This window comes from Phocoena phocoena, chromosome 12, assembly GCF_963924675.1.
Source record: "Phocoena phocoena chromosome 12, mPhoPho1.1, whole genome shotgun sequence".
NCBI lineage: Eukaryota > Metazoa > Chordata > Mammalia > Artiodactyla > Phocoenidae > Phocoena > Phocoena phocoena.
This window is the reverse complement of record NC_089230.1, coordinates 89,914,562-89,934,045: the sequence shown is the minus strand read 5'-3', so window position 1 is coordinate 89,934,045 and position 19,484 is coordinate 89,914,562. Positions and strand designations below refer to the sequence as shown.

Below are 19,484 nucleotides of genomic sequence, written 5' to 3'. Positions count from 1 at the left end.
GTCTAGTTGTGTTTTTGATTAATAAACGACTTAATTATTTTACATATAGTTTGGTTGGCAAGTAATATTTTAGATACATTGATTTTACAAGAAAAAAATTCAGTGCTTTTCTTTTTGAACAAATCTGTTTAGAAATTTAGTCTTTGATCAGTCCATGGTGAAGATAACTCTTCTTTTAAATGGATAACTGAGTCCTAAACTACAGGACCCTTTTGATTTTAAACAAAACTATTATTCTCTTTTCTGAGCCAGTTTCTGTGTGATTGCTTTCCAGAACTCCACCTCTGCTTTCTACTTATTTTTAGTTTGATTTGGACTAAAATCCCAAATAAAATAAAGCAATTAATCATTTAAACTTAATTGAATTTATATCGATTATGTTTTTCTCTCCATAAAAACCAAATATACTGATTAAAGTTTGAAATATTCTTAATTGTACAGCTCTTGATTGATTTTATGTATAGTCATCTGTTCTCAGAAAGATTATGCCTTTAAAAAATAATGAACCTTGCATTATTACAATGTTATTCTTTTCTGTGCAAAAATATACTCTATAATTAAGCTTGATAACTTCTGAAATCCAGCTGTTAGTGATAAAGGCATACCCCAACTCACTACCACCAAGAAAAAGGAAGGGGAGGTAGAAGGGGAAAAACAGTGTCCCCTAATATTTTGGAATCTGTTGTACTCTTCCTGGATTGTCAAAGTGGGATGCTTGCACTGCTTCTTTTTCTTGACCTCAGATTCTTTCTTAACTGTATTTTGGGCATCCATCTCAGTCATTTGGAGTTGACATTTGAGGTAAAGCCTAATTGCTCTTCCTGTACTTTATTATGTTCTCTGATGCATTTTATAATCTTACTTGTTTTTTTTATCACTATTTCAGATTAGTCTTAGAGCTAAGTTTGTATGAAGTATAGACATTATAATAAATATAATCTGTATACACTGATCACCTTCATGTCCTTACCACAGGATCTACCAGATAGTATTCAAGTCGGTGGTAGAATATCACCTCAGACAGTCTGGGATTATGTGGAAAAAATTAAAGCCTCAGGAACCAAGGTGAGGAGAACTTTTTTTCACTCTCCCAATGTGAGACAGTATTTGAAAAGTAAACCACTGAGAGTTCTTGTGCAGGGTCCCCAGGGGAGGGAGCCAGTACACGTACTAAATCTACATAATATGCCTGACAAAGCTGAACTATAGCCATTTGCTAGAGCTCAAAGCACAGCATTCCTTTCGTGGTATGCTCTCTCAGTGATTTCTGTCACTGTTTTGAAAGAAATGTTTTAGAGTAAGTATTGAGATTTCATCCTGGAATTTTGCCTTGCTTTGATTGTAGACATTTGTTTTAGTTGGGGCATAGGCTAAGCTGTTGGGACAAAGAGACCCTAAAGTTGTTCATTTTCCTGCTATGTTAGGTGGGTCAGTAGTTCAGGGCTTCAGGCCGTTCGATTAAGCAGGGATGAGGCTCCTCTGTCTTGTTATTTTGCTGTTTGCAAGACTGTTGTCCTTATCATTCAAGCAGGGTCAGAGCTGACTTAGCAGCACCAAGTGGGAAAAAAAGAATGTCTGTCCAGTTGTTTTAGAAGCAAGACCTAGAACTTGCAGTTATCTTTTCACTTCTTCTAACTTCCATTGGCAAGAGCTTACTCATAAACTTCATATGGCTACTAAGGAGGCTGGGAAGTGTGATCTCTGTTGGATGGCCATGTGCCCAACTAAAAGTTAAGGGTTCTCTTTGTAATAGGAGGAAATGAGGTGGATGGATACTGGGAGATAATTAGTAGCCTCTATAGCAATATCTCTCTTTTTCTTTTCTCTCTCTATATCTTCTATCATTTCTTTAACTCAAAGAACATAACTACACAGGAATATTTAATCATTAGAAGAAATCATTTTTCCCTCCAAGGGTGGTAATACCCAGCATATTATAGACATTCAAAAAATAAATTTTGAATAAACGAACATTAACTTTTTTATCTTTTATGATCAGAAGTCTTTAGTAAGATTAGTAGTGATCCATAATGGATAATCTTCAGCTGAAAATAATATTTTTTCCAACATAGATTTTAGAATTTAAACTGATACTGTATTAGAATACAAATAAAACTTTGAAGCAGTACAGAAAAGTTACTACATTTACTTGCTTTCACTTTCTCATGATAGCAAAAGTCATAGGGAAGTATTGGGAGGTATTCCTCCTGGTTGTTTGGGGGATGCTCTTGATCTGCCCCCCCGGTACTGCCCAGTGTGCTTCCATCTGGACTTGTCGGCCCCAAAGGAGGACACTCGGGATGACAGACCTCTTAGAAGAGGTAGAGCCATAGTTCAGCTCATTCATGTGTCTTCTCTAGGATCTTGCATCCGTGTAGGCTTTGCAGTAGATCTGGCTCTCCCCATTTCATTTTTCATGAAGAAGCATCCGTTTTTCACACTACCAAATTAACACCAAATTGGGACTGTCTTTTCTATCTGAAGCAAAGCCAAGAACCCAGAGGCAGGCAAATAAGTTCCTCAGTAAGCCGAATGGTTTTACAGAATTTATGGCTGTGTGTATTTGAGGTCTTTCACCCAGCCCCCTTTATTCCTAGATTCAGTCCCTCTAACTTGGGTTATCTGTGGATTTGTGCATTTCTGTGTGTGTGTGTATGTGGTGGGGCACTGGTGGTGGCTGTTGTTAATTTGCAGTGTACTGAGAATATAGGCAGCCCTCTGTGGAAGTTACAACATTGGAAATGAGGGCACAGTATAGATATCAGGAGACATGGCTTTAAATATCTTCTCTGCCACTGAGAGGTGTGTCACCTTGCACAAATTAATTACCTTGGGACGCAGTTTCTATGGGACAGTTTCAGATAAAACAGATCCACCAGTGGACCAGCCAGGATCTTTTCCTGAGAGTTGTTTCCTTTTAGTATTCATATCTGCATTTAAGTAGTAAGCCACGTTACTTGGTAACAGTCGTAAAATTCAACAGATTATTACTAATTGAGAACGGTATTTAAAACCAGGCTGTTGTTTAGGTTATTGTTTTAAACAACCATTTGTTATTTGCTTGAATAGGAAATTTGTGTGGTTCGCTTCACACCTGTGACTGAAGAAGATCAAATTTCTTACACTTTGCTGTTTGCATACTTCAGCAGCAGGAAGCGCTACGGAGTGGCCGCTAACAACATGAAGCAGGTTAAAGACATGTACCTAATCCCTCTGGGTGCCACGGATAAAATCCCACACCCTCTCGTGCCCTTTGATGGACCTGGTAGGTATTCGTTTAAGAATAGAATATGAATGAAGTGAGGTGAGAGGCAGGGCCGGAGCAGGAGAGCAGACTCTGCGTTCCTTCTTGGGGCCCAGCCCTTTAGATCTGCCGTGACACGGACAGGCACCCATTGAGGAGGCTGTAATAAACTAGATGCAGAATTTTACTCTTTATTGTAATGATTGAAAAATGACTATTAATTGATGTTTTTGATTTTGTACAGGCCTTGAACTGCACAGACCTAATCTATTGTTGGGCTTAATTATTCGTCAAAAACTGAAACGACAGCACGGTGCCACTGCTGGTGCCGGTCACACAGCTGAGATGCCTGAAAGTGTACCAGTAACATTGCCGCCTGATAAAAAAAGTAAGGTAGAAGTTTCCCCAGAGGAGGCAGCAGAAGAAGAAAATGACTTTTTTAATTCTTTTACAACTGTGTTGCACAAGCAAAGAAATAAGCCTCAGCAGACTCTTCAGGAAGACCCTCCAACGGTCATTGAACCTTTAGTGGAAGTCACCAAACAGGAGCCACCAAAACCTTTAAGATTCCTTCCTGGGGTCTTGATTGGCTGGGAAAATCAACCTTCTACTCTGGAATTGGCAAATAAACCTCTTCCTGTAGATGACATCCTTCAGAGCCTTTTGGGCACTACTCAAGCATATGAACAGGCTCAGTCAGGGACAGAACAAAACACTCTTAAAGAAATTCCATTTATAAATGAGCAAGCCGACCTGAAAGCAGAGAAGATAGATACAGTGGAAGCAACTGATGGTGAAGCCAAGGAAGTGAAGGTTAAAGGAGATAAGCCTTCAGAGTCGGCTGGTAGTTCAGTAGGAGACGAGGCGTCCGGAATGGGGGCCTCTTCTGTTTCTGCTGGGCCTTTGACAAGCCTTAGTCTCAGAGGTAAACCACCAGATGTTTCTACAGAAGCATTCCTGACAAATTTATCGATACAGTCAAAACAAGAGGAGACTGTGGAGAGTAAAGAGAGAGCGCTAAAAAGACAGCTGCTACAAGATCAAGAGAATAACTTGCAAGATAATTGGACTTCAAATACTAGTTCTCCCTGCAGGTCTAATGTAGGAAAAGGAAACGTAGACGGTAACGTGAGTTGCAGTGAAAACCTTGCTGCTAATACGACACGGGCCCCGCAGTTCATCAACCTGAAAAGGGACCCTAGGCAGGCAGCAGGGCGGAGTCAGCAGGCGTCCGCTCCAGAAAGCAGGGACGGAGATAGCTGCCGGCAAGGAGAGAAGCAGCCCCTGCCCGGCCTATCGCACAGGGAGCAGTTAACCGAACAAAGCAGTGTTGAGGACAAGTTGCCTTCTGTAGAGAGAAACTCATGTATTCAGCAGAGTGATGATTCTGGGGCTGTACAGAACTCGCCATCGGCAGAAAACATACGCACCTCTCCAACGGAACAAGCAAAACCCTTACAGGAGGAGATTCTAATGCAAAATATTGAAACTGTGCAGCCATTTCGAAGAGGATCCGTGGCAGCAGCGTCGCATTTTGAGGCTGGAAACACACGTCGATCTGAACTTCCTGCTAAGAGCGTCAGCTTCCCCTCCAGAAGCGCCAGCCCCAGAGCAAGTGCAAACTGTTCACCCGTAAGGCCACAGCAGCCCAGCCTTCAGCATCTCAAGTGTAGCCCTCCTGGATTTCCATTTCCGGGGCCTCCACATTTCCCCCCACAAAGCATGTTTGCATTCCCGCCACATCTGCCACCCCCATTGCTTCCCCCTCCGGGCTTTGGCTTTGCTCAGAACCCCATGGTTCCCTGGCCACCTGTCGTGCATCTGACAGGCCAACCGCAACGTATGATGGGTCCCCTCTCGCAAGCATCACGGTATCTAGGCCCGCAAAATTTTTACCAGATTAAAGACGTTCGGAGGCCAGAAAGGCGCCATAGTGACCCTTGGGGTAGGCAAGACCAACAGCAACTGGATAGACCGTTTAACAGGGGTAAGGGGGATCGTCAGAGATTTTACAGTGATTCGCACCACCTGAAAAGAGAGCGCCATGAGAAGGGGTGGGAGCAGGAATCCGAAAGGCACAGGCGCAGAGACAGAGCCCAGGACAAGGACAGAGACAGGAAGAGCAGGGAGGAAGGGCACAAGGGTCAGGAGAGGGCACGGCCGCCGCACGGGGAGCGAGGAGTGGACGGAAGAGCGAGCAGAGACAGCAGGGCTGTAGACAGGAAGGCAGACACGCCCAAGGGTGAAGACCAGGAGAAGGACAGAGAGCGGGAGAAGAGTAAGCATAGAGAAGGCGAGAAGGACCGAGACAGGCACCACAGAGACAGGGACCACGGCGACAGAGCCAAAGGCAAAAGGTGAAGCCGGCAGGCTGCCGCAGGGGTACATTGAAATAGCTGTTAAACGTTGTGTCTTTAAACCTTTGTATGATTGCCTGCTAGGGTCGTGCCCCCTTTTGCATTTTTAATATTGGTGGTTTGCAGGACAGTAAATTCTGTGTGTTGGTGCAGAGCGCCCCGGGCCACTGCTCTTCATCCCTTCTTCACGCCAACCACCCCCCCTAGTTCTAGGAATTTAATGTTTTTAAAAGTTTTACATTGCTGTATATTCAAAGATTTGTTTTATTAATATGCAATAAAGGCTTAGAAATTTTAGTTTTATTCCTTAATTGGTAAATATGGTTAATCATGGAATATATTTACTGCCTCTAGTGAATGTCCTTTATATAATGACTAATTTGAGAGTAACGTGTACTCTGTAAGTTTGTTTTAAATTGCACTGTTTTTAAAGAAACTGTAGAGGAGCAACAAAAAGCCAAGCAACTTGGTAATTGGATTATATTAATCATTTAGTCGAGCAGTTTTTGACCAAGAATCAGAAACCCAAGGAGTACATTTATTGCTTTAGTCTGCACTCATTGAAGGCGTTTGTTACCGTACTACAGCTTTGTGGTAGTCCATTGTTTTCCTTTTCCTTTTTGGCTCTTCAGAAACTTGAATACTTAAGCTTGTACATGATCTTGTGTTTTGCTATCCTTTTTACTGTACAATGTAAATATTTTAAGGGATATTTTGATTCTAAATATGATAAAAGAATTTCTCACCTATTTTGTGTGTGTGATTTGAAATTCAGTAGTAAAAGAATTTCTTCTTTGAGGCATTAAATACCTTCAGACATTGTTCTTCTCTTACTCAGCCAAGAGCATATAGGCTAAGATGAGAAGAAAAACGATTTCTTTATCTTAGATCATAGGCTATTGAGATAAATCGTGTAGTTCTAAAGAGGCTAGAATTTGAAACTGCCACTGAAAAACTGTGCAGCTATAACCCACTTTGCAGGTATGTTTCTGAAAACTGGTACACCGTCAAAATTTGGTACACTGACTAATCATTGTAAGACCACAGAAATTTTATTTAAGAGAAACGTATTGTGAATCTTTCTGTAAAACGTGTAATTAACTGTAATTTGTTTGGGGGGTAAATAACTACAGTGTCATATGCTCGTTTTTCTTGAAAGCACAGGGAGGCTGTTGCTAATCCAAACCTAAGTTTATTTACACCCTTAACTACATATACTGTATTGATTGCTATAATTTAAAGCAGTGGCTACCAAATGAGACTAACACTTGAGACCAAAAGGAGGGAAAGAAAAGCCAGTATTTTAACTTACCTGTATTAATGAAGAAAAATATATATGACTTCACAAAATTAAGAAGATAAAGTTTGTTTTCCTAAAAAGTCTACAGATTAGAGTTAAAAATGGGTTTTGAAACTGATTCAGCCTTGCTGTTTTTACTGGAGAGAAAATGAGTGGAAATTCAAAACCAAACCATTTTGTCTAACTTGCAGCAACTTGAGACCCCCATTTTTTTTTTGTCATCCATATCCTCTGAAATTTATCATCATATATGTTCTAAAACAGAGGACTTGTATTCAAATAAAGTTTTTTTAAAAAATTGCTCTACTTTTCTTTTGCGAGCTGACTTGTTAGAAAACAAGTCAGTCTGCCAACAAAAAAACCTAAGGTCAGTCAGCTTTTGCACCATTATGAAGAAATTGTTCTCAAGGTTTTACCAAAAAAAGTCCCCAAACCAAAATAAAAATTAGCTTTTTTATTTTCGAATACAGTAATCCCTTGGTATCCTTTGGGGGACTGGTTCCAGGAACTCCCCACCTGTACCAAAACCCGCAGATGCTCAAGTCCCTTATATAAAAGGGCATAGTATTTGCATATAGCCTACACACATCCTCTTGTATGCTTTAAATCATCTCTAGATTACTTGCAATTTTATAAACCTAATACAATGTAAATGAGATGTAAGTAGTTGTAAATGTGATGCAAATGATATGTAAATAGTTGCCGGTGCACAGTCAATTCAAGTTGTGCTTTTTGGAACTTTCTGAAATTCTTTTCTCCTATCTGGTGGTTGAATTCAAGGATGTAGAACCCACAAATACGGAGGGTCACCTGTATGTATGTCAGTAAATCTGCTTTCACTGATCTCTCTGGTTGAGGGTTGATGAGACACCAGATTTCTTTTGCAAGGTACAAGAAGAATGGATTAACCAACTGAAGAAAGCCTTTAAGTCAGTTTTTGATTACCTCTTAGCCAATAGTTTTTTATACATATTGTTGGGAAATGTAAAATTCTTTCTTCCTATCTCGTAGAATCACGGTAGATCCCATACAGCCCTCTGTTAGTAATGACCATCTGGTACTACAAGGCTGGTAAGTGCTGGAACCAGGCTTCCTAACCGCTGGGACTGAAATATTGTGGAGAGTAGGTATGGACATATTGAGTATTTTGAGGCTTTTAACTTGTGAGGAAAGAAAGAGAAAAAGAGAAAAGTTCTCAAATGAGTAGTAGTAGCTCCAAAGCCATTCTCATTCTTTCAGTTTCACCTACCAACCATCCTTACACAAACTAATAGTTATATGAAGGTCATCTTTTAGTTTATCCTGTTTTAAGAAAAGCTTGCTCTTTAAAAACAGTTTGATGTTTTCAAATATTTAGAACCATCTTAAGACAGTTTATACACACCTGTTAAGTAAAATGTACCAGGGTGTCTCAGTACTTACCAAGTCCGCCCCTTGTAATCCTTTTGTCGGTAAGAAAGCCTGCATGAACACTCCGTATGTCAGACCTCACGTTGAGCACTTTATGTGAACCTCGGTCAGCCTGCAAGGTGACAACTCACCTTAGAGCTGAGGCAACTGGGGCTTAGAAAAGTTGGAAAACTCATCCGAGGTTAGACTGCTGTTGTCAGAGCTGGAATCCTAGCTCAGTTCTACTTTTCTCCAAAGTCTGAATGTGTGGTGGTTGTGCTCTGAGAATGGAGAATGGGAGAGGGACAGAAGCCTGATGATTACACACACCTTTCACAGCCCTTTTTCTCTCACCATCACACCAACCTGTCTGAAATGCCACTGGGCCACCCGTTCCTCAGAGTGAGCAAAAAGACATAACCAAAAGTCTGGGTTCTCCTGTACAGATTTGCAAAGTTTATATTCATGTCAAATCCTAATTCTCCAGTCCTCTTTTATTAGTTTTCTAATGCTGCTGTAACAAATTATTACAAATCTAGTGGCTTGAAATCACACAGATTTGTCTTACGCTTCTGTGGATCAGAGTCTGATGGGGATCTCAGTGTTGTCGGAGGGTGCGTTCCTTTTCTGGAGGCTCTGGGAAGAACCCATTTCTGTGCGTTTTCCATCTTCTGGAGGCCACCCACCTTCCATGCCTCATGGCCCCTTCCTCCATCTTCAGAGTCAGCAACATGGGGCTGAGTCTTTCTCCCGTCTCTGACCCTCCCTTCTGATTTCCTCTTCCACTTCTAAGGACCCTTGTGAGCACGGTGGACCCACAGAGATAATCCAGGATAAACTTTTTTTTTTTTTTTGCGGTCCGCGGGCCTCTCACTGTTGTGGCCCCTCCTGTTGCGGAGCACAGGCTCCGAACGCGCAGGCTCAGCAGCCATGGCTCATGGGCCCAGCCACTCCGCGGCATGTGGGGTCTTCCCGGACTGGGGCACGAACCCGTGTCTCAACCACTGCGCCACCAGGGAAGCCCAGGATAAACTTATTTTACGGTCCACTGATTAGCAACCTAAATTCCATCTGTGACCTTAATTCCCCTTTTCCTGTGTAACCTAGCATATTTACAGTTTCCAGGGCTTGAGATGTACAACCTTGAGGGTCATTATTTACCATATCTCTTAACTTGCTAATTGTAGCTTAAATTGTACGTGAACCAAATCCTAGTTACAAGTTTTTTGGAGTTATGAAACATCTAAGGCCATAGTAAATGTTTAAAAGTTAAGAAACATAATAGCAACAATAGGAAAGTGGAGTGACAAGCCACTTGGATATTATTAACGTGTTTATGTATGTGCGATAACATAAAACTACTTGTCAGCTGGTGAGTTTGCATACAGCTGTTCTCAGTTTTTTTTAATAGCGGCTGTGTATAAATCAAGTTTAAGTGCATTGTGAGAGCTTGCTGGTGAACAGGATCTTATTAAAGCAAATAGTTTAAACGTTTGAACATACCGGTTGCATTATTCCCATCTCCTCAGATCCCTGTAAAACAATGGTCAGGTTGCCACTTAGTAATGACCACAAAAGGCAGTTCACATAGTCAACACTTGACTTTTGTCTCCCAAGGCAAATCACAAATAAAATTGGTTACTGCTCTTATGAAGGTGCCAAACACCCCGATTCTTTGGCTTCTGTTTCATAAAGAATTTTAATTCATGTATAGAGCAAGAGAGTACATGAATGGGTGAGCTGAAACACAAATATTAGGTCAATAGCTAGAAGTGTCTTTAAAAAATGAGTTCACTGTTTTATAGGTAAATATTTCTATCTCTTGGCTAAGGTATTTCAGCTTACTTTAAAAAATGTTCTCATGTTTACATTCAACACTTTGTTTCAGAAGCATCATGACGTTATAGTAAAATGATCTGAAAGGTCCTTAGCAATTTTTATTTTGTGATGGAAAAGCATATCACATAGGAAATCTTCAACGCCATCATCACTAGGGTAGCAAAAACAAATAATGTTGATAACTTACCACATGAAATTTTGGATTTTAAGGCGAAAAAATATTTTAACCAAGTCATTCTGACTTACAGGAGAATCTCTAGCGAAAAAATATTTTAACCAAGTCATTCTGACTTACAGGAGAATCTCTAGGTAGCAGTGTTCACTTCTTCTTTTGTGCCTATTCTTCAGGCATTTGCTGGGTTCTTAGAATTAAGTGGTGAGCAATACCCTAACCCTCCAACCTCTTGGAGCTTGCAGTGTGGTGTAGAAAGGCCAGTGGTCACATCTGAATGTAAGACTACAGCTGTGAGAAGCAGCTTTAAAGCAACAATTCTCAAACTTACTGGTTTCAAGACCCCTTTACACTGTTAACAGTTAATGAGACCTCTAAAGAGCTTTTGTTTTTTTGGATTGTGTCTATCCTTATTTAGCGTACTAGAAATTACAATTTTTTTAATTGTAAAAATACTTGTTTGACAGTAATCCCATTATATGGTAATAACATTTTATGTAAAATAACTTCCAAGCTAAGTCAGTTTAGTTAAGAGACAGGTCTTTTTCATGTATGTACGTCTCCAGTGTGTCTGACTTAAGACACAGCTGGATTCTCTTATCTGCTTCTGCATTTAATGTTTGGCAATATGTCATTTTGTTTGAAATACATGAAGATCTGGCTTCACACAGAATTGTCGTTGGGAAAGGAAGAATCTGGATCCCCTGAAAATATCTAGGGGCCCTCCGGTCCTTCGACTCTACTTTGGGAAGTGCTGCTTTAAAGAAAGGCACGCTGTATTATGAGAAGATGTGGCCAAATGTGATGGGTGTGTGGCATAGGCAAAGTTTCCTTGCAGCTTTTGTAGCCTTCCTAAAACAGCTTTCTTGCCTTTTTGCATAAAATGTGTATCTTTGAAAGTCAACTATCAAAAGGAATTTTTTTAGAACATTATGATCTCAACTCCAAAGTTAAATGGAATGGTATGGACCAAAGCAAATTTAGGTCACAGTTTTTCAGCATAGTTTGGATGGAGTTGTCTTGTGTAGTTTCTGTTAAAAAACAAAACCTTTGAATTGATGCATAGACATTCTGCAGTTCTACCTTACATTATATTTTGCTCACACACTTTCTAATGTTGATAGGAATCGTATGTCTGGGGACACTTTGTGTCCCATCAAATAATGCCAAAGTTCCTAACTTTGGTTTTGGGGCTTTGCAAGACTGTTTGTAGCTTTCTGATTGCAATGGAGTGGCAAAAATAACAAGTCAAAAAAGAAAAATCTGTAAAGTTCTGCAATGATAAACTGTTCATCTAGCTGTTTTGTATAGACTGGAATCTGTACAGGCAGATTTTGATTATTAATAGCATTGGCAAGTTAAACTGTGCATCAATCCTATGTGTAAAGTCTTTTCTCCATTTAATAGATAATTATAGATTTTTCCTTTTCAACTTTACATGCTCCTATTACCAAGATTGTTTTCCTCCACACGGTCCTGTTCTACCTGTTAGAGCTTTATGTCGGTCATGTGTTATCAGTTGCTTTCCTGGTGGCAAAATTGTCATAAATACCAAACTCTGAAAATGTTAAGTAACAACAGCAGCAATGACTGTCTCCCAGTCTGAACGGTGGGAGGGTGAAAATGCTCTTCACAGTTACACCAGTAACTGGTGTTTGGGCAAAATGTACTTTCTCAAGTTATGCTTTTAATGGCACAGATATTATCAGGAAAATAATTTTCAATAACATTATTCAGAACCTGTTTTATGCTCAGTTTGGAGACCTGTAGCCTTGAATGGTTAAATATAAATGCAGTTTAATTTTAAAATTTGATCAGTTATATAAGTACATGGCTTAAAAAGTCAAGAAATTCTACAACATTTATAAACAAAACCCAACAGTGTCTGCACTGCTCTCTGGAGATAACCACATCCAATTCTTTTAGACATTTCTTAGGATATTTGTGAGTGACATGTATATGCTATCTTTTTAAGTTAAAAAAAAAACTATAATATCTATTGATAACTTACTGTGGAAGACAAGGATTTAACTTTCACCAGCTAACTCTTCTTTCCCCCATCTCTGCCTCCCCACATTCATTCAATGATTTTTGGTTTAAGTCTGTATTCAGATTTCACATTATTTCAATCATATAACTATTCATAGCTGAGCCATGTAATAGGCTATGATATTTCCTTTGTTAATAATTTTAATTTTTCCTTTGGTTAATACTTTTGCCTTTTTCTTATTTTTCTTTGTATGTATCACTAATTCATTTTCACCTAAATTTTATTTAAAAAACAGTTCACAGATGAATAAACACTAAATGAACTAATGGAGTGAAAACTCAGGACTCAGATAAATTGGATGTAGGAAAAATGACCAAAATCTTTTCTCCAGCTATATTTTATAAGCTTATAAAAAAAAAGAAGTGTTAACATTTAGACTATTTCAGGAAATAGTAAACAGTTGATTTCCAGTAAACAATATGCCAAAGAAATAACTATCAACTATATTTACATATATATTTTATATATTTAAATTGCTAGTTTGTTAGCCTAATCTTGTTCATCACCATTATAAACATTGTATCCTTCTGATTTAATTAACTCAATTTTTTTTGAATCTTGAAAAAATACATCTTTAATTTTGCCAACAAAATTTCTTTTAAAAATCTCTTGAGTAATAATATTTACCTTTCGGCCATATTCAAAGCCCCCCAGATAACAAATACCATCATAGTTGAGAGCAACAAACTTTTTGTGTGGATTAGTATCCTCAGAGAGAATTAGGTTGCCATCTAGGTAGGCCTTAATAAGAGTCTGATTTTGAATTATAATTAAATGGTGCCACTTATTGCAACAGAATGTACCATTGCTATAAATCATAGGTACAGAGATGCTTTCTCCTAAGTTAACTGCTATTTTCAGGGTCTGATTATGGAGACCAATTGCCAGAAAATCATTGTCTTCATTTTGAGCTTTTCCTACCCATACAATTAAACCTTCGGTTTCAGTAGTACTGAAATTTAAGGATATAGTAGTGAACTGAAGATTTCTCATTCTGTAATCTGGATCAGTGTATTTAATGTAAGAATTACCCATAAATTTTGCAGTTGAAAATGAAGTGTTGTTTTCACAATACCTTCCCACCCAACCCAAAGTACACAAACAACTGTAAGAAAATGATTGGTCAGGTAAACATAGAGATTGGTGGAGGCAAAGATTATTCAAACAGTACACAGACTGGTCACATGTATTTCCTGCCCAATGTGGTAAGCAGCTGCAAGAAAAAGTTGTGCCATTTACTATACATTCACCCCTGTTTTTGCACACGTTGTACCCACAGGCTGTCCCATCACAGTCACCTACATTTGAACCATCTTTTGCTCCTAATTCGGTTAATTGTAACTCTTGATTATTTATAATAACTTCTCGGACACAACCTTGAAAACCTACAGGTTCTTTCCCTGTTGCCATGGGATTTACAAGGTTTAAGGATGACACTCCTCCAATATAGAAGTCGGTATTTGTGTCCAGGGAGCTCATTTTAACGTTGGCTTTTTCTGTTACATTTATCCCATCCAAAGTCAGGTAGCTTTCTGCACCATCTCTTCCTGCTTTAATCACATGCCAAGTATTTCTATTAATAGTTACTTTTTGGAGAGTTTCTAGAACGATAGTTCTGTCACCAAGATTGTAGCGGAGTTGAACAGAACCGTTTACTAAAGAGATACATAAAAAATCACCTGTGGAGAAAGAAAAGCAACAGTAAAATGTCACTTCATTAAAAACTTGCCCCTTTTTGGAGAAGAAAGATTACAAATCTTGATCACAGTTATGTTAGAGAGTTTTGTGTCCATTTACAGATCAAAATATATCTATACATTCATACACATATCCTGTATTCTTTTGCTCTGGAGTTGGCCACATATGTTTTCCCTGGTTGTAAATATTTCACACTGAATGAATGTATTGTGGTACCAAGTTAAAGTGAGGTTTTTCTTTTAACGGTTTAAGTTAAGGATGAATGTGTAAAAATTAAGTTGGATGTTTGACTCTGAGCCACTGATGCTGTTTTTGACAGACGTTGTTGGTGGGGGGAAGATAAGAGAAGTGTTGACTGGAAAAAATGCACAACCTACAAGTTGAGAATTATGTTTTACTTGGCAGACTTTCTAAGGACTTCAAGCCCGGGAGACAGGACTCTCAAATCACTCTGAGGGACTGCTCTGAAGAGGCGGGGCGGGGCCGGGGTGCGGGGAGACGGATGACAACAGGAAATAATCAACAAAGACCAGGTGGTCAGAATATCAAAAGATTACTGTTAATTAAAGAAAACCAGACATCTCAAGCTAAGGACTTTAGTGCTTTTCTATGTGTGGGAAAATGCAAGAGTCTGGCTCACTGACATCATTCCTTTGACATGCACCTCAGCTACCTGGGGCCAGTGCCCTGTGCTTTTTCATCCTGAGTCTCCTCAGGGTGCACCGTCGGGTGTGGCTGCAGCAGCTGATTGCTTGATGCGGGGCATCCTGTTTCCATCCTGCGTTCCCCCAGGGCTCACCTGGGGAGGCTGCAATGTGGTGGCTTGATGGCTGCAACATCCTTTGTTTACTGATAGAGCAGCGACATTTCTCCTTCACAGAAGTAAGAGCGATTTAGTGGTGGTGCTATGAAAATCTCATATGATGTGCTTTCCAAAGTTTCAGCCATGCGCTTGGCAGCAAGCTCTATCTACAAGTACGCAAATCTCTATGAGCTCTCTGCTTGGGTGTTTTAAAGGCACCTCAAGCTCCAAAGTTTCTCTCAGTTTGTGAACTTCCTTCCATACACCTGGTCTCCTTCAGTCTTTCCAAACTCAGTTAAGTCACTCCATCCATCCAGTGATCAGATACAACATTTAAGTGTGATCCTGGGTCTCTGATCAAACAGATTTTCTAGCATTTTGGTTCGTTGTAAACACCTTCATCCTGCCCACTTCTCTCCTGCCACCTTAGTTAAATTTACTGTCATCTCCAGCTTGATCTATTGGGAGAGCCGCTCCACCCTTCTTGCTTTCCAGTTGACTTTCTAATCTACACTGAAGCTCAAATGATCTTTGCAAATGAAAGTCTGATCATTATGCTATCCTTTAATGGCATTCCCTGTTGGGATAAGAACCTAGATTCTTTAAGGTATAGAGACTCCCTCTCCAGCAGCCTTACTGGGAGTGCTCTCCCCTCTCCTCCAGCAGCACTGACCTTGTTAGGGTTTACCCTTTTCTTACAGAACATTTGCGTGTGTTGTTTTCTTGGAAAACTTCCCCGTCCCGCTCCACCTACTCTAGGTAACTCCTGCCCATCTTTCAGGTCTCGGATCAAATGCCACTTCCTCAGAGAAGTCTTCTTTGATTCCACTGTTGCTTTAATAGCACTAGTTTTCTCTCCTTCACAATATTTATCTCATTTTATAACTCTATAGTCATGTCTTTACAAATCTGAACAAATAGGATCCAGCATGCGTATGAAAGTTTCAGTGAGGCATTCAGAGGAAAAGCAAATGCAACTCTCCATGCCTGGGAAAAGAATGTAGCCCTACAAGGTGAGATTCCTTCCAGAGGGCAGCAAAGTGTTTAACATAGCAAAACATGTAGAAATGTTCCTTGAGACTGTATTTTCCCTTCCCCCTAACATTTCACAACCAATAAAACTTTCCCTTTTCTTGTCCAGGGAGATTTCTTGACAAGTGGTACTCTCCTCCTACATGCATGGTCCACACTGTCTCACCTCCTTCCAGCACCCAATGTCTGTTATTTTTCCTCCCCTTTGTGGTCCACACCAGGCTATTCAAGGATGGTTGGGAGACCTAGCAGCTCTAAAGTCACGCACCTCTCATTTCCACCTGTATGAGCCCATGCAAAATACGGTTGTCTTGTTTTTAATCATTTTCCTCATAGAGAATTTCTAGTGAATATAATCTACGTCATTGCATCCGTGATTATTTGACTAACAGCTGCCTTATCCACCAACTTGTAAGTTTCTTGAGAATAGGATCTGTGCCGCTTTGGCTCAACATTTTATCCCCTGCACCGTGCACAGTGTCTGGCACAGAAGATGCTCATAACTAATTGTTCAATTAGGAAATTCCTTTTGTATACTTGTGGGGTGAGATGACTCAGTATTTCTCAACAACTAGTTTTAGGCCGAAAGCAAAACAAAACAAAAACAAAAACATCTTTTCCCTGTAATATACATAAGTTTAAAATTTTTCCCGACAAAAGGAAGAAATTCAGTTTATTCATGGATTTTCTAACATAAACACCATTTTAAGCCTAAAGAAAGAGAGAAGCTGCATTATGAGATTTTAGGTTATATGTGAAAAAATTAAATACAGATTGAATCATCTACATTTTTATACCACAGAACCTAGAACAATGAAATATAATTGATATTAAGTTTTAAAATTTATAACACTCCGAATATACTTCATGGCCTGCAAATGGGCACAAACCTCTTTCACAGGATCATGGAAGAAGTTTCTCCTGCTACTTGTAGCCTGTTCTATAGTCAATAATCCTCAATAAGGAGCTACGTTGGAATAAAAAATATCTAAAAAATGATTAGGAAAGCTGAAGCTGTGATCTGTAATATTACTGGCCAAGTTGACAACTAGAAGAAAGATCAAGGAGAATAGCTTCAGCCAGGGAAGGTTAATCTTAACGTGACTTTGCTTGTATGCTCTTGTCTTACTTCTCTTTTATTGTTCAGTTGTTTGAATATGCTTTAACTTTACATTGTGGGTGACGAGGCTATTTCAATACACATTTATCTGTGAGGATTGTAACCACATCAGGATGAATTCAGGCTATCTGTGATTAATTGGTGCTTAACATAAAATTGATTTTGTATCAAAAGAGCTCACTTTAAGGTATTAAATATTTAGCAGAAACAGATAAACAAGTGCCGAGGTTTATCTCTTTAAAATTTCTTTCCATAATCAGAGATCTAAAATCAACTAGGATAATTTTTAAGTTATGTTGTTTTAAATTTTGCACTATTTGAAATTATTCAAATTAATAAGCTCTAAAGAGAAACAGAAACCTTGTTAATGGAGAATTTGTTTTTCTACATATGAAAACCTAACTGGCTGCTGATACCTAAATTTGTGGGTTTTGACGTTGTGTATTAAATGTTTGGGCATTTTTACCAATAGCTCCTCTCAGCAGAGGATCAGCTAGAAGGCTTGGTTAATGTTTATATCAGACATAGCTCTTAGAGAAGGTCAAAGTACGGGGCAGTCACCTGTATTTTATGCAACCTTGAATGAATGAAACATACTTTACCACCTGATTATTAATAAATCAGTTTATGCCTTTCATCTGATAATTACCTTCAGGTTAATCCGAGCCTGAGAATGTAGAGTATAGATTTAATATTTTAAAGTTTTCATGAGTTCCTTACATAAGTGTCAAATGCAGCACCAGTTATGACATGAAACTAATCTATTTTCATCTTTGTTAATAGCGTCTAAGGGCATAAAAAAGGAAAATCTTGACGGTTATGAACTGAAATACAAAGCTATTTAGATGTAAGAAAGTGTGCTCCCTCTGTCCTATGTGTGTTAATGTAAATGAGCTTTTTATTTTATACACATAAATATAACTATCCAGTGTACCGATTATAAAATGATAGCACAACGTTCTTGGCCAGTCACAGTCCTGACTATCTCTTGATTTTCTGCCCTTATCATACAAAGGTTAACCTTGAGTTTTTATGAGCAATACAACTTAAAATGATTGTCTTTTAATGTCTCTTGATTTAAAAATAGAAATTTTCTGTTTGTACATGATTCTCCCATTTGGCATTTTCACGGGGAGATTTAAATCAATCATACATTTAAAACCAAATATCAAATCTCAGGAGAACAAACCTAAGAGATTTATCTTTTTCCTTTGGGATTATCATCTTTTCTCCTTGAAATTATTTTGAAAGTATTTTACCAGTGCCTTGAGATGGAACCACTTTTGTCTAATTCTCTGAGAGTCTCATTATTTAGCAGCATAATGAGACACCTTTAAAAGAACTCCTTATACTAGATTGTGAAAATCAGAGCATCATTTTTGTTCACTGTTGAAACAAAATAAACTGATTTATTTATCATTACCAAAATTTCATTTTCTGAGAAACAAGTTGAAAGAAAAGCCAAATGTAAACATTTAAAAATATTTGGCAGTAGAAATGTAACTAGGCAAATGTCTTTGTCAAAGTTCTGGAGAAAGATATTATGAAGATGGAAATCAAGAGTTAGCAATAAAAAATCAAATTTTCAAACTGAAACATAAAATATTTTTATTTCATATTATGATAATTTATGCAATTTTCATAGTTAAAAAAACATTTTTATAAACTTATTTTGGAACATGGGTCCCAGGTTTACTATTTAAATGACTGAATAACTTAAAGGAATTTTTCTGAGTTATAAATGTGGATGGATTTACTGGGAATATATCAGTCATGACTTCCTTTCCTTTATCTTTTATATGCATATTTTGTCCATTTTGACATAGGACTATTATGCATAGCTTCAACCTCTTTTTTTGATGGGATTGTTATAAAGTTGAGCATATGCTATATTTGGACTTTGCTAACTGTAATTCTAACAAAGCTCTTGCTATTTTGCTAACATTCATATTTAGGAGTCAATTCAAAGCATACATTTGCAGGGACAATAGAACAAAAAGATCAAATGTTTACATATTTTATAGACTAAGTGACTTAAAAAAATACTCTATGACACATCACTTAAGAGCCTGTTAGGAATTCATTAGAATTTTTTTTTTCCCCAGCAAAGATCTTGCCAACTTTACCTGACTCTGCTTTTAAGCGTTGGGCAACGTAGAATAGGATGCCATCTGCAGTAAGAGGCTGGAACTGCAGTTGAATATGTGTCTTTTTTCGAACAGGAAAGGAAGCAAAAGACATCCAGGATAATTCGTGGCTTTTGAAAGATGGATCACTTATAGACAAAGCTTAAAAAACAAAACAAAACAGAGACCTGAATTTCAAAAGTGTGTTGCTCATAAATACAATAAATTCACATAGTTTTGTCATTTAAGAACTTACCTTCCAAGAGCTGCTCCCAACTGAACACGTTGAACCTTGGTAACTCTGTTCTAATCCCACTAACTAGAGGCCAATTAAAAAAACCTTCTGTGCTCCTTT

General features: G+C 38.5%; 2 protein-coding genes across 2 annotated transcripts in view; one reads left to right on the top strand and one right to left on the bottom strand.

Annotated features, from left to right (window-relative positions):
- PHF3 (PHD finger protein 3) overlaps positions 1-6,597 on the top strand; it is a 103,455-nt gene extending 96,858 nt beyond the window's left edge. Inside the window, exons 14-16 of the mRNA XM_065888765.1 lie at positions 976-1,065; positions 3,070-3,265; positions 3,489-6,597. Coding sequence (XP_065744837.1) covers positions 976-1,065; positions 3,070-3,265; positions 3,489-5,605 — 2,403 coding nt within the window. The 3' untranslated portion in view covers positions 5,606-6,597. The remainder of the gene's footprint in view (positions 1-975; positions 1,066-3,069; positions 3,266-3,488) is intronic.
- Positions 6,598-12,840: 6,243 nt separating this feature from the next.
- EYS (eyes shut homolog) overlaps positions 12,841-19,484 on the bottom strand; it is a 1,660,061-nt gene continuing 1,653,417 nt past the window's right edge. The window contains 2 exon segments of the mRNA XM_065888819.1: positions 12,841-14,030; positions 19,130-19,291. Coding sequence (XP_065744891.1) covers positions 12,841-14,030; positions 19,130-19,291 — 1,352 coding nt within the window.